Source organism: Triticum aestivum, chromosome 7D (assembly GCF_018294505.1).
Source record: "Triticum aestivum cultivar Chinese Spring chromosome 7D, IWGSC CS RefSeq v2.1, whole genome shotgun sequence".
Classification (NCBI taxonomy): domain Eukaryota; kingdom Viridiplantae; phylum Streptophyta; class Magnoliopsida; order Poales; family Poaceae; genus Triticum; species Triticum aestivum.
In genome coordinates, this window is record NC_057814.1 from 628,439,107 (window position 1) to 628,458,815 (window position 19,709).

Below are 19,709 nucleotides of genomic sequence, written 5' to 3' on the forward strand. Positions count from 1 at the left end.
TTGCTCCCCGTATACATTTTGGTTTTTCTTGGATCGAACCTTTTAGAGAAATTCCAGTCATTTTTGTTCAAATTTTGGACAATTTTCGTTCTAAATTTCAAATTTTAGTTTGCGCATTTCATCCGAGTTTTTCCCAAAAAATCCTGAAATACCGGATTTTGCACATTTCGTTCGGCCCAGTACAAGACCAAAAACGACAGCCAAAACCTTGCATGAGATAGCAAGCTTTTTGCTTTAGTGTTAAGTTTGTGTTAGTGGGCGGTATGCCATCCTGCATGACGCGTGTTGACTCTGGTTGCATGAACATTTGTTGGCAATATATGGAGCTTTCAAAAGCAATATACAACAACATACAAGATCACACAAATTTAAGAAAATCAAGCATGTCTTATACTCCGTCTGTAAACTAATACTCCGTATAAGATCTTTTAGAAATGAATAAATCAATCATCTCTCGTGTGCTAGCTCCTTGAAGCTGATGGGTGCGGTGACCTGTGTCGGGCCGTCCACGAAGAGCGCATGTGCACTCATCTCAGCAGCCCGCTGGCTGGGGTGAACGTTGTCAAAGAAAGCATATGCATCACGATCACTGCACAGTGTCGCGTTCCTTATGCACTTACCCTCCGCGCCCAGCCTACCGCTCCCGCAGCACGCGCTATCGGCGTTCACAAACCCGGCTGCTTGGGGGTTGTCGAAGTTGGCCCGTGAGGCAGCGAAAGAGTCGGCGAGGGAGTACTTGAGGCCTGGGAGCCTGGTCGTGGTGAGCGTGGTGGCGAGGCCGGACTTGATCGCCGCGGCGAGCCTGGCAGCGAGACGGTTCATTCCATCGTTGCAGGCCCCCGTCGCGTTCAACACACGCACCCGTGGCACACACCCTACTGGACCTGTGTTAATGATCCCAAACATCCTTGCTCCCATCCCATACAGGTCAATGATGGCGGCAGAGTAGTTTGAGGCGAGGGTGGCATATAGCGCTGCAACATCAGCTTGGGACTTTGGTCTGGTCTGGAAGAGATCGTTGCTGCCGGTGCCCAAGAGGAAGAAGGAGCTGGCGATGAGCTTGGAGACTTTACGACCGCCCCACACAACCTCCATCTCGGCCTTGGTGGACGCGAAGTATTGCACCTGCTTCGATAACGGTATGTTCTTTCCGGCGTTCTGCGTACAAAATATATATGGCTACATATTAGAGTAATAACATATGCATGGTTATTTAGCTAAAAAATAACAAAAGTGGTTGATTAGTAACAGTACATTAGCTGCATTTTAAAATTAAAACCTTTTAGTTTTGTAGAAACGAAGGTTTGACTAAACGATATATAACATTCAATTCATGTGACAAGAAGTTAGTGTCGTCAAATTTGTATTTGAAAATACTAAATTAAACTTGTATTAGAAACCAAAGGGGACACTCCACAACAACACTTGCAGTTAATTGAGAATTGTGGCTTGTATACGGGCCATCATTCAAGCATATGGCTGTCAAACTAGGACTCGGTTTAATTTGTGTTTGAGATTGAACGAGAGATGAATGAGTAGTAAAGCAAAACTGTTGATCTCTTTCATTAATGATTAGGCTTATATACAATCTGAGAAGACGCAACAGAGGGACGCGTCCATTCCCGAACAGCGCATCGAGGGATGCGGTTGTTGCGGAGGGGCGGTTAGGACAAGGGGAGATTTCCCTTCAATTAAGTGTCTTAATTAAATCCTAACACTCCCCCTAATCTACGCTTGTCCATGCCATATCATCATGTTGAAAAGAGCCTCCTCCAAAAACCCTGTGGGAAAAATGTGAGGAGTATAATATGTTGCCAAAACTCCTTCAAACCCAGTGGGAAAATAAGGAGAAAATTATGCAACATATAATGGTTATTGTCTCCTTTAACTCAATACGAGAAAACTCATAGAATCAAGAGAACAATAAATATGTCGTATATACTTTTCTAAAAACCCCGGTGGGGAAAACCGAAAGTATGACATATGATCTCATGTTGATATTACCTCATTAAAAACCTTTATGAGAACCTGTATAGTAAACTCATGAAGGGAAAAAGAGTATAATATGATGCATTGAACAGGAACACTTCAGGAAGATACCCCCCCCCCCCTGATTCTTGCAAATTTCGAAGCCGTCACACACCAATTCCAAGAACATATGTCTGGAATGTAGATGTTGGTAGAGACTTCGTGAACAAATCAGTCATATGGTTTGACTTGCAAGATATGCAATATAGTGATATTGCTTATTATGTAACATGTTTGCATCCGGGCAACACAAGAAACATTATCGTTGAGATAATGGTTGGTGGATCTAGCCATGAGGTCTGTTTCGAAGTCTCTCCATGAGAGGGCTACCACACCTAGTAGGAACACTAGACTTGTCTACGATCTGACATAGTGGGGATCTGATCGATGTATCCAATGATATCGGTGTTCACATTTCTGTGAAACTGAAAAACCAGGACAAGATGTTTGATGCCTTGGAGATATCGAAAGATATTCTTGAGTACCAACCAATTGTGTTTGGTGGATCCAATGGCATTATGGAACGTTGAGTCCCAGTCTCTCATTTCCATCATCTCTTGGTCTAAATAGATTTTCTCTATGTCTAGAGAATGAACTACCATGAGAGTTATGGATGGATAAGATTAGTCCACAATGAATTTCTCCAATATATTATGGATATAGACAACGTAGTATACCATAATGTATGAATGAAGGTGCTCAAGTCATAGTAACGAGCGGTATTTTGGTTTACCCAAATCCTTCATTTTAAACTTCGTCATTTAGATGATTACATGTGTCATCATTGCAGACACACAAACATGGATAATCATCATTGTAGGAGTAATCCTTGTGTATAAGGATCTCACTACGTCAGTTGTACCATATGTACCGACAACAGTAAGTCATATGGTGACTTACTGATCTTACACAATGTATGCTGCATTTTGTATTTCAATTCAGAATTGAGATTCCATTGGGAATCAATCATATATGTCTGAATCTAGTGATCGACATGGATATGTAATCACTACATCTGTCAACCGCAGAGACAGATGATTTTGAACTGCCAAGATATAAGTTATCGGAATGAGGTTCCACCTCTGGAGAATAGTTGGGTATCTGCGTGAACCCTTGTGCTACAATACTTGCTCTTTGTTTGACCACCTCATTGTTCTCAATTCTGTTTCCTGAAGAAAAATGGTGTAGGTATTGCTTATGAATACCTTCCCATTATTGAGCAAGATCATTTCTTCCTAGATTATACCCTTTGCTTGAGTTCAGTCCGAGTGTTGTTCACACTTTGCCATGGCCATGGTCTTTGGATCTGAATCATTTGAAAGGTTTTGCAATCTAGTTGAGATATGTATGTCGACAGTTGTAGACTTCCGGTTATATGATTCTCCAGAATCAATATATCAATATATAGTTGATGGAAATATCGTTACCCATGGTGACTGCTTGCGATTTCCCAATGCGATTGAGTCGGGTATTCCGATGTCCCGGTCATTGTGTGCACTATGACCTGGGTTGGCGGGGGTTTCCCATCCACTGGGTGTATACTACCCATTAGGTGTCTGTCAACGTGAAGTTGACTTGCATTTACTGAGTCACAGGCCTTGATATCCTTGCTTGCGAGAAGCTGAATCCTGATGTACTTCTGCCATACATCTCCCCCTATTGCTTTGAACGGGGAGTGGAGTGATTTTTGTTGCTACCTCCACTCTTTCAGGCGTACTTTTGCAGGATTGTAGGATTGTGTGACACCTTTATAGTCAGTAAATGAATCTGGCAGGTTATTTGCAATGTGTTGCAAATCTTCTGAACGCATGGTTCAGATCTTTGAGTACGTGGATTTGAGGCAGAAATGTGTTGAACATTCCACTTATTTCCTGGCATTCTTTATGGTACTTGAATGCTCCCCCTAATGCCTGGAAATATTCCTCATTGAATCAACATACTGGCCTTGAATAACTCCCCATTTGAGGGGCTTGAGGTATTGACGGAAATACAGTTATTCCTCACATAGATCCTAACTATATGTTGAGGGGCCAATGATGTATGTCGGGTGGTGATATCGGTATGCAACCGAATTACCGCAGATAGGAAATACTTGATAGATATCCACATATCAAAGATAGAGGGGAATAATATTATGCAGTTTTGTCATGAGCGTGTAAAACTGCATGACTCCAACGTAAAGTTGGTAAGTTGCAATTCCAAAGTAAAGATAATGCAATAATCTTAACTCTTTGGATAGGATTCTACCAAACCATTTTGAGTCTAGGCATTAGGACAAATTGCTAAACTTCAATCCAAGGGCCATAGAGAAGGCACTCAAGGAGAATTCTGCAATGTTATCCATTCGATTTGCTTGAAATCGATGTCAGGATAATGAGCCAATGGTTTCGTGTGAATAAAGCACATACTTAAGACCATCATGTAGATATGTCTTTTAGAACCATGGAATACCTGAATAGTCTAGTCAATGGATGGGAAGAGCCACTTACCTCAACTTGATGCATACAAGGAGTCTGAGTGGTTCAGCGTAGTCTTTAAGGTGTGTGAGCCTTAAAATTAGCTTCCCTGTGTCACTTGTAGTGCACATAAAATCCAAATGTTGTTAGAATTTAGCATCATAATAACCATAAACTATTAGAATTGCTGATAGTTTTGGTTTCAACCCAATGTCTCGATGACCAAGGCAAGTATGTCAAGTTTGTCATGTACAAGACACTCTGGAAAACTATCTCGTACGCAACATGTGTTACGGGTTGTGTCGTATATGTAGTACAATCCAGATGATGCACAGAGAATGTGCTTGCTATATCCGTTGCATATGGTAAAGACAAGTTATTTCTCTTTGTTGTCATCATAAATTTCGCTATGGAAACTATTTTGACAGATACCTCCATAGTTTAGTAGGGTACGAGTTAAACCTGGGAAGCAATAAAGCATCCCGATGTTACTCGAGTACCTACAGGGATAGTAAATATGACTCGAGTTGAGCCAACAAATACCTCATCGCGTCTAACGATTTTAAAATATCTCCTTTCTCTCAATGAGAGTGGAAACATTGGACTTCCCTAAGTATAGAGTTTGTGGTGCATATGTCCACAAGGCACATATCATTTTTTATCGGATTGACTCCCGTAAAAAAATATATATAGACATGAAGATTCTCAATATGAAAATCACTGTGAGATATATAGAATACATACAAATGTATTTGTACCAAAGTGCTGATACCATATATTATGATATACAATATATGATGACAACAATACTTATGTTGTTGTCACAACATCGTAAATGGACATTAATTATATTGACCACTCAGGAGATTGAAAGACTATTCATAGTCTCCAAACATGTCGGTTGAGGCATATTCAACCATCACATTCTCCGTGCCCTATGGTCCCGTCACAACTGGTGATGTCGGATTGAAGGTTGAAGTAAGATTCAAACCTTTGCCCTTGAGGTTCATTGTATCCCAAGAATTGCTGATACAGAATAATCAGATGCTGAGATCTGAATCTAATGCCTTATGATATATAAGACACCATTTTTCTGTTAGCGGTGTGATCCTGACTAGAGGTGAATCCAGGGTTGCGCACATTCTCCCACGAGACACAAGAGAGATCACGATGTCCATGGCCCAGATAGGACAGTGGTGACCATTGAGGGCGAATGCCTCAAACTCTATAGCCATATGTTATCTCTATGGGTAAACCAGAGATAATTAATTTACAATCAGTAAATTAAAGACCATCATGGTTGATGTTGTAATGAACTTAGCAAAATCAATGGGTATTTCAAGAAGTTATCTTGAAACCATTAGTGTGAATTTTAAATTGCTAAATATGACACCTTGAAGATAATCTCCAAAATGGAGTAGATCTCGCAGCACTAGAGAGTATAATCTGATGAAAACAGTAGATACTCACTCGTAATGCCTTATGTCATGACTTCGTAAAATGTGTGGGACAACATTTTGTAAAGCAATTATAATGTCAAAATGACAAAATATAGGCTTTAACAGTAGTCATTTATAATCTGCGAAGGCAGTAGATCTATATGACTACCTTACGATCCCAATACATCAATTTGAAGAAATCACTTTGAATTTTGCATTCTTATTTGCAAGAAATTAAAAATCTCAATTGCAAATAGCCGTATTTTTCTCGACATGTAGCGAATATGGAGATACATACATTCCGGAATACATCATACTCAACAGAAATACACCACTATTATAATGAATAGTAATGATGTTGCAAACTTGATGTTCAAACGAGGGGCCGGTACATACATTCCGGAATACATCGTACCCAATGGGGAATTTTTCTATGCCACAACCATTTGAGATAGGCTCCGCCGGCCGGAGGTGCCGCTGCTTCCGCCGCGGGAGGGGCCGGTTCTGTGGGCGTGCCGGCGTCTCCGCTGCTGGGAGCCACCGCGTCGTCGGTCAAGAGCCGCGGGAGCAAACAGCGCCGAGGGCGATGTTGCAGGCTCCACCGCGAGCCGTGATGGGAGAGCGCCGCTGCGCAGCACACCGGACAAAGCGGGGGAGCGTCGCAGGTCTCCGTCGTTGTGGACAGAGAGTGTTTCGAGGCAGCCGCCTGCACGTGCAGGCCGGGCGTCGTGCCGTGTCGACGGCGTTGAGGCCCGCGCAGTGTTGTGCGCCAGGGCTACGCCGACTGCCGCAGGTGCTCAGACTTGAGCACGGGGCCTCCTCCGCCGCGTGATGCGGCTGCGCTGCGGAGAGCCAGGCCGAGGGCCGCTCGGAGGAGCGGCGTGTCATGGCTGTGGTCTCCACCGCGCCGGGGCGGGTTGGTGCTACTGCAGGCCTCTTCCACGAGGATCTTGCTGCTGCAGTGACGTCGAGGCGACGAGCAGCACCGGCCGGTAGTACCAGCACAAGGGAAATTAGAAAATGACATGGTACCTTCTTCTCCCCTTTGCATAACTGGTTGATACGTTCTTGATTGAAGCTTTCTCTTCTTTGATCCATGAATTTCTTTCCGTTGATGCTTCGGCAATCCTTTCAATTCATCATGCCCACATGCTCGAATGAAGCAATTCTCGTAAGTGCAATGACGTTCAGAAAAAAGCAATCAGTAATTGGATCTTTGATTAATCACAAGCAGAGAAGATCAAATAAGCAATCTATTGACAAATTTCCTTCTACACGCAGAACACGGCAGTGGCCGGTTGACTCGTCACAGGTCACAGCGATTTGTGCTAATTAGCCAGACTCTGAACAACGCCACCGGGGCAAGCCATGGACGCTCGCCGTTGTTGTTCGGAGGCCGTGGTCGGGGAGACACCGGGTTCCGCTGGCGGCGTTTCAGGCGTACATAACCACTGCCTGGGATGGCCTATTTCTCTCGTCAGAGAGCAAAGGGCTGATAACGTGTTTGAGATTGAACGAGAGATGAATGAATAGTAAAGCAAAACTGTTGATCTCTTTCATTAATGATTAGGCTTATATGCAATCTGAGAAGACGCAACAGAGGGACGCGTCCATTCCCGAACAGCGCATCGAGGGATGCGGTTGTTGTGGAGGGGCGGTTAGGACAAGGGGAGATTTCCCTTCAATTAAGTGTCTTAATTAAATCCTAACAATTTGGAGTGCTTGTTGTGGGCTTGTGATGATTCGTTGATTACTTAACTAACTTTTTTGAAAAGAGGGGAACGTCTTCGGCCTCTGCATGAAGTGATTGCACACAGACTTTGATTACGGAGTGCCTAACCATAAAACAACTTAATTATAAGTTTCTACGAGGTAACATGCGTACATGATCGACCTATACATGTGTCTCGGTTCCTGATCCCACGTTCCAGAGCTCCCTCCCTCGGACATCGGGTCCAAGTAAACCGGACAAATCCACCGACAGCATGCTGTTCGGGAAAGTACCATCCCAAGTAGACATTTTGAGCATATTTCCGGCTAGAATTTTAAAATTATTTACTGACTGTTTGAAATATTTACATTGGCAACTAGGGAAAAGCTTTCCCTGCTATATAGATACTACACGGCACGACCTGCCTCTAAAATGTTATTTGTCCACTATATTGTTCATGACTAACAAAACCACTATAATAATAGTACTATACGTAACATGAGGCTATATCTACATACCAACTCCCTTGGAACAAAGAAATGAAAACAAGCTGATATTATCTAGCTAACACATAACCAAGCATCTGTAGATAAATTGAAGTGACTTACAGTGGGCTCGAGGATCCCGGATCCCGCCGAGGCGTAGCTCATTCCTCTGGTGAGAGCGCTGGGGATGAGATAGTTGCGTGATTTCAGCACCAGGTAAGCCAGGGGGCTCCTCTTGAACCCCAGCTGCCTCGCTGCATCCATCCATCAAGTTAGCATATGATCTACACATACATACATGTGGTTGTGAACTTGCGTGATACGTACCCACGAAGTCGGCGATGTTGTAACCGTTGCTGAACCGCCCAGTGGCCTTTGCACCGCCGGGGAAGTCGATGCCGTAGAAGGGCTCATTGGCCCTGGGCGAGTAAATAGCATAAAACTACTAGTTTACATGCTATAGTTCCTAAAAACTACCACTTTTTAATTTTTCTCAGAAACCTACCAGTCGCGCGGTCCGCTGTTTCAAAAAACCCAAAACGCCCCTGACTAGCGATTGAACCGTTTTTCTGACCGTCTGGACCCACATGTCAGGCCACCTGGCCACGCGCGCTCACGGCGCGGCCGTTGACGGCCGTTAGCCCTCGCGGTCCGGTCGGAACGAAAGGAGCTAAATTCCCCACCATGCTCCCACTCGCTGCTCACTGACTCCCCTACTCGCTTTCTCCCCTGCTCCCACTCCCCTGCTCCAGTACGAGCTCGCCGCCGCTCGCGGTCTTTGAGGTCGGTCGCCGTCGACCTCCTTGCCGCCATGCCTTCCTGGAATGACGAGGAAACGAGCTCGGAGGAGGAGTGCGAGGTCGTCAGCATGGACATGGGACTTATGGTAAGTTCTTTGCCACCTAGGGTTAGGGTTAGGTGCTAGTAGGCCTAGGCTACCGCCATGGATCTTTGCTGTTGTAGGATTCTTGTTCAATAGTGAGGCTGGGGTTTGATTGTAGGATTGATGTAAGCTAGGGTTCATCTCTGTACAGTGTTAGGGTTCATGCCGAGTTGGGGATTTTTTTAGTGTTTAATGAACCATGCAAGTTGATTCTGGTGTTGAGTGCATATTGAAACTAGTGTTTGCTGGTTATTTTGGTTGCAGGAGGAACCAGACACCACTGTGGAGCCCCTTTTCTGTGGCCAACTTGAGCTTGCTCATCCCAAGTGCATTCTGCATCAATTGAGGCCTATTAAGCGTGTTGCTTTTGAAGGGCCTGTAACAGGAAGGCGTTTCTATGTCTGCCCAGACTAGGTTAGATGCCAATAAACTTTTCTGCTATGTATGTTAACTGATGTTTGATATGATGCAGCACTTTGTTTGATATGACAGTCACATATGTAATAACTTATCATATCTCATTTATGTTATTCATTGTTAGAAATTATGAAGTCTATACAAGTTAATCATGGAACTGAAATAAGCTCCTAGTCCATTTGTAATAACTTATCACATTTATAAATGCAGGAAAATGGTGTGAATTGTGGTGTTGTAGAGTGGGTTGATGGGCCTTGGCCAACTGTTCTTCAGAGATGTTTGTGCAAGCTATGGGAGATGTTCCATGAGCAGAACTTTGGAAGGGTACAGGACAAGGAGAAGTTTGAGAAGGAGTTGGCCAGGCTTAAGAGTGAACATGAAAGGGAGTTGGCCAAGCTTAGGACTGAAAATGACAAGCTTTGCATTGAGTACACCAAGCTTGTTGATGATGTATCCAAGATGTTTGATTGGCAGGATGGTAGGGTGGACAAGAAGGTGTACCAGAAACAAGTGGAGGAGGAAGAACTTGAGAAGAAGAAGAAGGAGCTAGAGGAGAAAGCTATGTTGGAGGTGCAGATGGAAAAGCTCAAACTTGCAAAAGAGCAGAGGTGCATTTTGCAGAGCCAAGCTGATATCATCAAGAACACCAGGAAGGCTATGAAGGCTGTTGAAGTTGACAGAGATGTTCTTAAGAAGGAGAAGGCAAAGCTTGAGCTTGTTGTTGCTGAGCTGCTGAAAGAAGGGTATGGCAGCAAGGAGAAGTTAGAGCAAATCAAGGCCATCCTTGAGTCTTGAACTTGTTGTGATATGTTGGTGAAGTAAGTACATCCAAAGGCCTTTATATAAGGATGTGGCCTGGCATGACTGCAAGTGATTATGGGTGTACATTTTGGGGGAATGTGAAGTTTAACCTAGTGTAAGAACCTTATTTCCTATGTTGTTAAGTTGTAATGGATCACCTATGCTATTAAGTGTTGTAATGGATCTCCTATGCTATTAAGTAGTGGAAATGGATCTCTGATGCTACTAAGTTGTGGAAATGGATCTTGTATGCTATTAAGTGTTCAACTTGATCTTCTATCTTTTATATGTTATTTGTTAGCCTACATACCCAATTTCTGTGGGTAATTGGGCTTAGTGGCCCACTATTCTCTGACCAAATGCAACCCTAGGCCTACTAAACCCAACCCCATCCATCTGTCAATATAAACCCCTCCCCACCCCCACCCTTTCCCAGTGACTCCACCAGCCGCCACCCAAAAGAAACCCTACAGATGGATTCTGACATGGGAGATGTCACAGAGGAGGAGGGGGAGGTTGTGGAGGTAAGGACAGCAGCAGCAGCACAGAGGAGGAGGAGGCGCAGGCAGAGGGCACTAGAGGCGGCCCAGGATGAGCAGCAAGAGGAGTTCAACCGCCGACTCTCCGACAAGGTACTGGAGAAGTGCAATGATGAAGAACTGGAGCTGGTTTTCACTGGTGGCAGGGGAAGGTCATTCATGGAGATCATTAGGTGGGCAAGGGTGAGGGCAGTCATGGCTCCTCATCCAGCAACTAGGGCCAAGTGGGTCCGTTTCTTCGAGCGCTATGACTGATATGTCAATCTCATCTCATCCATCTATATATCTTTTCCATGTTGGTGTTCTATGTAAGATCTGGTGTACTATGTAAGATCTACTCTATTCTATGTAATAACTGGTGTTTGATGCTATTCTGAACCAATGAATCTATGTATTTTTGCTACTGTCAATGAAATTATGCAGTGGATATGAAATGTACTGACTGAATTAACTGACAGAAGATACACTGACTGAAATGTACTGACTGAATCAACACAGGAATGACTGTCTGAATGAACACACTGCATAGTAGTTATTACAAACCATGGTAGTTCAACTGACTGAATATCTCTGAAACAAAATAAAGTTTAGTCATTACAGACCATAGTACACCCAAATCCATCCATATTTGTTCACTGACACTAACATAACCATGCCAAATGAACTCAAGTTACCCAAATCCAAGAGCTAGTTACCACTTGCATAAAAATAGTCTTTCAGCCTCCCACTTGGCTTCCTGATCCTCTTTGACCCCTCCTGGACAACAGTTGAATTTGATTGCCTTGGTGCAATGAAAGTTCTTCTCTGGGCACTTGAAGATCTGGTGTTCTTTGCTGAGGAAGTTGTAGATGATCTGGTGTTCTTAGCAGGAGAAGAAGTGTTAGTCCTGCTCCTCTTAGCTGGTGGTGCTTGTGTTGTAGCTGCTGGAATAGTTGAAGCAGCCCTTTTTCTTGCCCTAGAAGTAGCAACTGGAGCTGGTGAAGGTGCAGAAGGTGTAGCTCTTGCTGTAGCTGGTCTTGCTTCAGGTGCAGTAGCTTGTCTTGGAGGCCTCTTAGCATTTGTAGCCATAGAAGAACCAGCTTGAGAGTAATTGCCTCTATTTTCCTACACAATTAAGAAACATTGTAAGAAAATGAACAATGAAATGAAACAATGAAATGAAATGAGACATGGCCTCAAATGACCTGGTGCTTGTTCATCCTCATCTGAAACTTAGGCTTCAAAGGGTCACCACAGTTGCTGAACCTATGCCCTTGCTTCTTGCAGTTGCTACATGTGACAGTACCAATTCTTGAGGTATCCTTTTTTGCTGGCACCTCAAATACACCTTTCCTCCTGGCAGTTTGCTTTTTGCCCTTCTTTTCTTTGAACACTGGTGGAGATATGTCATGTCCAGGTGTATGAGGCCAGTGGTCAGGACCTGGAACTGGGAAAATTATATGTTTGTATGTTTCATAGTACATGGGCTTTTTGAAGAAGTCATTGACAAAGTCTTCAGGATGTAGCTTCACTTTCTGCGTTGCAGCAATGGAATGACTGCAAGGCACAGCAGTCATGTCCCACCTCCTACAGTCACATGTTTGGTTGTTCAAGTTAACACAATAGGTGTTTTCAGAGCTACTAGTCACCTGCCAGATGCCTGGACCTGCCATGTATGCATCACAATACTTAGCCCACTTCTTGCCTTCTTCTAAAATTTCTGAGTAGGTTGGTGTGATCTCCCATCTACATGACTCTGTTTTCTCTCTGGTTTTCTGAAACTTGATCATCAACTTTGTTCTTATGCCCTCCAGCATAGTCCTGATTGGCTTGTTCCTAACATCCAATATCATTCTGTTGAAAACTTCACTGAGGTTGTTAACAACCAGGTCAGTTTTGCAAACAGTATCCATTTTATATCTTGCCCATGTATGGTCTGGTATCTGTGACAACCACTGCCAAGCTTCAAAACTTTCTTTCTTCAAATTTTCCATCCCTTTTTCATGACCACTCTTAGTGAAGGAATAGGCAGCCTGATCTAAGTGTTTCTTGAGTTCCTCCCCTCTAAAACCAGCAGATTGAAAGTTGGCATATATATGTCTAAGACAGAACCTCTGTGGGGAGTCAGGGAATACATCATTGATTGCATTCAACAATCCCTGTTAATTATGAATTAATGATGGCTTAGAATGATGGATAAGTATGATGGTAAGTTTAAAGTGTGGTTGTCATGAGTACTGGAGCACATACCTTTTGCCTGTCAGACATAATTGTGTACTTGCCAAACTTGTTCCCACTTCCAATAACAGTTCTCAGCTGTGTGAGAAACCATGTCCAGCTGTCTGTGTCTTCCTTGTCAACAACACCAAATGCAATGGGGAAGATGTTGTTGTTCCCATCCCTGCCAGTAGCTGCCAATATTTGTTGTCCAGTGCTGAGCTTGATGAAGCAACCATCTAAACCTGAAAATATGATCACCTTAGTTGTAAATAACATGAATGCAACCATCTTAGATATATGTGTAAGGATCATGTACCTATAAATGGCCTGCATCCATTGAGAAAGCCCTCTTTGCATGCAAAAAGGCAGTAGAACATGTAGTGGAACCTGGGGGTAGGAGCTGGATTTTCTAGGTCCTCTTTGGTTGTCACTATGCATCTACTGCCTGGATTAGTATCTAGCACACACTGTAGATAGTCCCTTAGTCTGTGATATTGGAGTCTGTGATCTCCTTGCACAACTTCAACTGCTTGCCTCCTTGCCCTATATGCCAAGCTTTTAGGCACATGAACACCAAATGTTTTCTTTGTGTATGACATAATTGTCTCAACACCGGCTCCAGGGTTTGATCTAATGGTATCCTCACAAACCTTGGCAACCCAGTTTACTGTAACCTTGGTGCTCTCTCCACTTGCTCCACAAGTGTGATCCAAATTCATCTTCTTGATGCTGAAAGTAGACTCATTAGCTATTCTAGAGGCCACTATATAAAACTGACAACCTTGCTTTCTATCAGAGCACCAAGCAATAACCCTAGTTGGTTCATTTCTGTGATACTCAAAATTCCTAAGTGTCCTGACATGGAAATTTCTTAGTGCTTCTCTGAACTCCACAACATTTAGGAAGCACAAATGCAATGCAAACTGCTCATGTGCATCAGGGACTGATGGATCATACCACCTCCTCTCCTTCCTCTTCTTCAACCTTCTCTTCCTACCAGAAGGCAACCTTGGAACTTCTTCTTCATCACTAAGACCAAAATCACCTGGAAAGCAGTATTCATCAGGTTCAGGCACCCAATCTTCAAACTTGGTGTGTTCAGGCTCACTGTGTGACTTGCTAGTTGGGCCTGGTTTTCTGACAGGATTAAGCTTCTTTGCTCCTTTCTCTGGTACAACTGAGGGTTCTTCATGTTCAGAAAGGATTTGGTCTTCCTCCCAAAACTCAGATGGTTCTGAGTTTGCTCCACAATAGTGATCTGCAGGTTCTTCCTCTCCCCTAGTCTTATGGCTTGTCCCTGTGCTGCCTCATCTTCACCCCTACACCAAGCCTTGTATGATATATTCTGCCCTTTGTAATCACCCCTAAAAAACTCAAAATCTGAAGAGGATTTGTCCATCTCATCTTCATCTTCATCATGTTCTACTTCTACATCTTCTTCTTCTTCCACAACATTTTTCCCCTTGTTGAAATTACAACTATGTTGTGTGTTAAGATAGGGCTCCTCAGGGATTGCTGGTGCCAAAGTTGCATTATGGAGTGGATACAGGACACCTTGTTGGGAAACACTATAAACAACAGGTTCACCAACATGATCAATGGGGATCTGCTCCTCAAGCATGATGTGATCCATGTTAACATCTGCTGGGCTTGGATCAGTAGGCTTCCGGACAGTGATGTTCAGGATCTTCTTATCAACAAACAAGTCAAGCATTTCCTCTAATGCCTCCTCACTATCCAGGACCTCCACCCCCTCCAAGCCTTCTCCCTCTTCCTTTACATAAGTCAGACAAGCATCCATTCCATAACCCTCCAACTCAGCCAATGCTAATATGGTCAGATAACTAATGTCTGAAGAAACTGAATACTCTCTCTCCATGTTATCTGTTCCTTGAAAATGTAGCCTCATGTCCCAAATCTGGTCATCTAAGCTGTAGGATTAAATTGACAAACAATTAATCTTTAACTCACTAAAACTTAAAACAATGACCAAATGTACTGAACATTACTGAACTTTCTTCTAATTACAGTGAATGCACTGACCAAATGAACTAACCAAATGCACTTTCTTTTGCAGTGACTTAACCAATAAAATAAAGTACCATGCCAAGAACAAACAATTACTAACCCTAGTTCTAAATTGAACTAAAGGACGCAGAAATTTGTATTTTGAACTAAAAGTATGAAGGGCCCAGAAATTTCTTACCTCACTCCACCAAAGGATGAAGCCCAAGTGTGGCCGCCATCTGGATCAGCGTGGATGGACTTCGCCACTGCCCTAGCCGCGCGGACTGCCGGATCTGAGCTCGCCGGATCGACCTCAGCCGCGGGCGGCGATGGCTGCTGCAACCGCTGCGCCGGGAAGCTCGAGCTGCCTCGCCCTGGGGCCACCTCTGGATGTCCACCGCCCTCCTGGCAGGTGACGCCTTGGCTCCATAGCTCGCTGCCGACGGCATTTGGCTGCGCCGCCGCCATCGCCAACCTAGGTCACTGCGGGGGAGAGGGGAGAGGAGGGGGAGACTGAGAGAGAGTGCGGCCCGACCAACTCCTTTCGTTCCGACCGGACCGCGAGGGCTAACGGCCGTCAACGGCCGCGCCATGAGCACGCGTGGCCAGGTGGCCTGACATGTGGGTCCAGACGGTCAGAAAAACGGTTCAGTCGCTAGTCACGGGCGTTTTGGGTTTTTTGAAACGGCGGACCGCGCGACTGGTAGGTTTCTGAGAAAAATTAAAAAGTGATAGCTTTTTAGAACTATAGCCTGTAAACTAGTAGTTTTATGCTATTTACTCGCCCTGGGCACGTCCTTCCCCGGCAGATGGTTGTATTTGCCCACGTCCAGCGTCGAGTCCCCCAGCACGAATATCGCCTGCACCACCGGCCGCTGTGTGGCGCTATCACCAACGGCACCGACGAACACAAGGCCCAGAAGCACGAGGACGAGATGCTTCATCGCTGGCTGTCTAGGAATCGAGCTAGCCAGAAGCTAACCTTGTGTATAGTAGAGTACAGTACAATACATGTGTGTGCGTAGTAATTGGTCGTGTGATTAAGGTGATGACAAGGTGCACGTACTTATAAGCCCGATTAGTACGGTTTGATCGATCGATATGATCAGATCAACTAGCTACTAGCTAGCTAGTCAACGGAAGTGCCATGATATTAGTATACATGCTAATAAAATATACACACATGTGAATGTGATGGATGCCTCCCTCGGAAAAGTAGTGCATGCCGATCGATCCATCAGAACGAGTCTACCCCTCGATCACTTTAATTAGTTAGTTAATTAGCATGTTATGCTTACCGTATCTTCCATGAGATCTCTTTTTGTCAGATGTCTATACTCTCTATACTCTCTAGAGATGAGCACACGTTCTTGTTTTTTTGTGTGTTTTGTTTCAGATGACAGATCGATTCTATACATTCTTAGGACGTTACAGCGCAACTAACTACACGCCGTCATGTGTATATAGTACAACATGATTGTAGAGCTCGAACTGTACAAAAATGACCGTCGGTTTCTGCGGCAGCCTCCACACATTGTGAGGCGTAGATATGTACAAAAGATGAGGATACTGTAGAGCTGGGATCGATCGGCGTGGAGAATATTTTTAACATGTTTAAACAATTTGTTAGTCTATATGTCCACATCTCAAGTACACCTCAGGTACCGAGTCGTCCTAACTGCCTCCGCGTCGTCCTCCCCCTAGGGCGACTCGGGGGGCCAGAAACCTAGCCGCCGCCGCCGCGACCCTCCTCCCCTCCCTCCGCCGCCGCCGGAAGACGCCGCCGGGCTAAGCCCGGGGGCCGACGGCGGTGGCGGGGGATCTCCTCTCTCGCGCGTCTCCGGGGTGGGGCGGACCCCAAGGCGTGTTGTGGCGCGATCGATCTGGGATCTGCGGCGCGGCGGATGGCGGCAGGCCGCGGGAGGCCGGCCCGTCCTCGGACGGCGACGGCTTGGCGCGGCGGAGGCCAGGGCTGCGGGCGCTGCGGATGGCCCTTCGGGCGGCGGCGGCGGCTGCGGTTGGCGGCGGCCGGCTTGGCTGCGGTGGCGTGCATGCTGCCTTCAGATTGGCAACGGCGGCATGAAGGGCCTGGTGGTCTCGTCGGCGGCAATTCTGATCAGATCTGTTCTGGCTGGTGCAGCCGGCGGTGGTGGCCATCTCTTCCGTCAGAGGTGGTCGGCCTGAGGCTGGGTGCTCGGATCTCGGGATCCGTCATCTGGCACCAGCTGCGAGTCGGGGAGACGTACTTGCCGGTGAAACCGAGCCGACGGCGGGCGATGGCGGCGTTCCACGTCGTTACCTTGATGAAGGCATCGTCATGTGACTACCGTCGACCCACTCGTATTGCTCTGGGGGAAACCCTAGGATCTAGTGTTCCAGATCGGACGATGGCGGCACTGCGGTGTGGTTTCTCTCTTGGGAGCGTCGTTTTGTGGAGCAGCGCTGGAAGTCAGAGGCAGGGGGTGGAGCGGCTTCGTCTTGCACGGAGCTTCGGTGGAGATGTCAAGTCATGCCTGACCGACAGGTGCTACGCTTGGTCATGCCTGGTCGGCAGGTGCTACGCACGACAGATCCTCCAAGGGCTTCAAGCTGTGTCGACTGGTGGTACGTGGCAGCATGGCGCTGAGGTGTATCAATGGCGACCGCGACGTGTACAGCTGTTTGCGCGCAGGGAGGAGGTGCCGTTGGGCGCCGTGGTGGCGTCGACGATAGCTGGACCGAGCAAGGTTGATGCATCAGTACAATTCTGAAGATGAAGCGATGGCAGTTGGCGGCGGCGGCCTCTGAGAGCACGTCGGACCAGTGTGTGCCCCAGACCCGACAAGTGGCTTGGTTGGGGTCTCAGGTCTTAGATGTTAGGCTTGGATGCGATGTCTGTTTGGTATTAGGCCCAGGCTATCTGCCCCCCTTCATCAACTGGATAGGTGTAGCGACAGTTTGTTGCTTAGACGGCGGCTTTAGTCTTACTGTTGTATGACTTTGTAAGGTCTTGTGAGAATAATTTACAGTGGCCGTATGCATCGTCCAGATGCAGAGGCCGGGGTCATCCTCCTTTTCTAAAAAAAAAATATGTCCACATCTCCATCTTATCTTGCTCTCCTTGCTTTACGCATGGGCTTAAAGAACAATCTAGTATGTGGCTCATGAGTACCAATTAGTGGGTTAGTGCATCGTTGAGTACCACTACTCGTAAGCGCTACTTCGGCATGGATAATTAAGTTGGTAAAAGATAAGTACTAGTAAAATGTGATACTACTAGTACCATGGCAATTTAATCCCATGATTCATGTGTAGGTACTCCATTCGCGATTGAGCACCTAGTAAGCAAGTAACCCGTCTCATACTTCACATGTGCGGGTTACATTTCGCCACGCGGTTTAATTTTGTCGACATGCCTCATGCATCTGCACTTATCACGTGAAGAGCAAGTGAAAACCATGCACGCCGACAGCTCGAAGCTTAACGAGCAATTGCAGGTTTTGACCGCTAATAATTATAATTTCATAATTATATTCATCGATCCTCCCCACTCCCCCCCCCCCCCCCCCCCCCCCCACATTTTATAGAATGAAGCAGACCGCAACCAGTCAGTTTTGAATGACCTGAATACTACAAAGCATCTACCCTCGCCGGAAATAACCTACAGCCAACATAGCAGTTTACGTCTAGAGGCAACAAAGCATCATGTCCAAACCGAATTATTACAAAGGTCCAACAGAAAGAAAGGAGACGAATAAAAATGGGTCCAAATCAGATCTCCAGGGATGCTCCACCATCTCCATTGCCCTGATTTTCAGTTGGTCCCCCTAGCCTCACTTCCAAGCAATCCGGAGGAGTTCCCCACGCCGTTTGTCCAGCAGCAGGATGCATTGTTGTAGAAGCTTTGCTTGCCCATCGTCGCAGAGAACCATCCGTTGGTGTAAAAAGCAGCTTAGTTTTGCAAGAATGCATTTCACATTTTTCCACTTGCGCCCCTAAAAGCAAAATTCATTCCTTAGTCTCCACAAGCTCCACAAGGCAGCAGTTGTTACCATATTCAAAACAGCTTTTTCTTTATGTCTATGCCAGAAGGACATAATTTTTGTAAAACAGGATATTCTATCAATATTAAACATATCTGCAACAAGATTCCACACTTGCTGGGCCACCACACAATCAAACAACAAGTGTTGAACAGTTTCAAATTCCGCACAGAATAAGCATGGAGGTTCTTCCAGTTCCCTCCTTTTCGCAAGGTTATCTCTAGTAAGTATCTTGTTGTGAATACATAGCCACAAGAATACATGAATATTCTATGGGCATAGGATTTTCCACATCTTAGGACTAATGTCAGAAACCACCCCACCAAAATTGATTTGTTTATCAAAAGACTTAACTGAAAATAGCCCATTTGGTTCTAAACCCCAGATTGGGGTGTCCGTTTCATCTACTGGAGGGTGTCGCTTGACCATACAGACAAGCTGATCTCAGCGTTTCATACCAAGATGATCAACACACCTCCTGAATGTTAGTTTTCAGTCCATTCCCGTCCCAAACCTGGGCTACAGTGTTGTCAGTCAGGTTACAGATACAAAATAAGTCCCAGAACTGCACCTTAAGGGAACAATCCCCCATCCACACATCATGCCAAAAACAAATGAGTTTCCCATTTCCCAATTTCCAGGTATAAAAAGTTTTTGCAGCTGCAAGCGCCCAAGTAATGCTCTTCCAGAAGGTAGAGCCCCCTTCACTTTTAGCCTAAAGG

General features: G+C 45.4%; 1 protein-coding gene across 1 annotated transcript; it reads right to left on the reverse strand.

Annotated features, from left to right (window-relative positions):
- Positions 1-447: 447 nt before the first annotated feature.
- On the reverse strand, positions 448-15,909 carry LOC123167881 (GDSL esterase/lipase At1g74460-like). The gene is made up of 5 exons (XM_044585746.1): positions 15,747-15,909; positions 10,489-10,493; positions 8,447-8,528; positions 8,243-8,373; positions 448-1,158 (listed from the first exon to the last, which is right to left on the reverse strand). Exons 1-5 carry the CDS (start codon positions 15,907-15,909, stop codon positions 448-450), a joined length of 1,092 nt encoding a protein of 363 aa, XP_044441681.1.
- Positions 15,910-19,709: the final 3,800 nt, after the last annotated feature.

What these genes read in the sequence shown, in the direction of transcription:
- LOC123167881 (XM_044585746.1), bottom strand. Translation starts at nt 15,909, where the DNA reads ATGAAGCATCTCGTCCTCGTGCTTCTGGGCCTTGTGTTCGTCGGTGCC. An exon ending in CAACATCGCCGACTTCGTGG is followed by an intron (nt 8,374 to 8,446) that starts GTACGTATCACG and finishes GGATGGATGCAG; the next exon opens with CGAGGCAGCTGGGGTTCAAG. An exon ending in CCGGGATCCTCGAGCCCACT is followed by an intron (nt 1,159 to 8,242) that starts GTAAGTCACTTC and finishes TTTTGTACGCAG; the next exon opens with AACGCCGGAAAGAACATACC.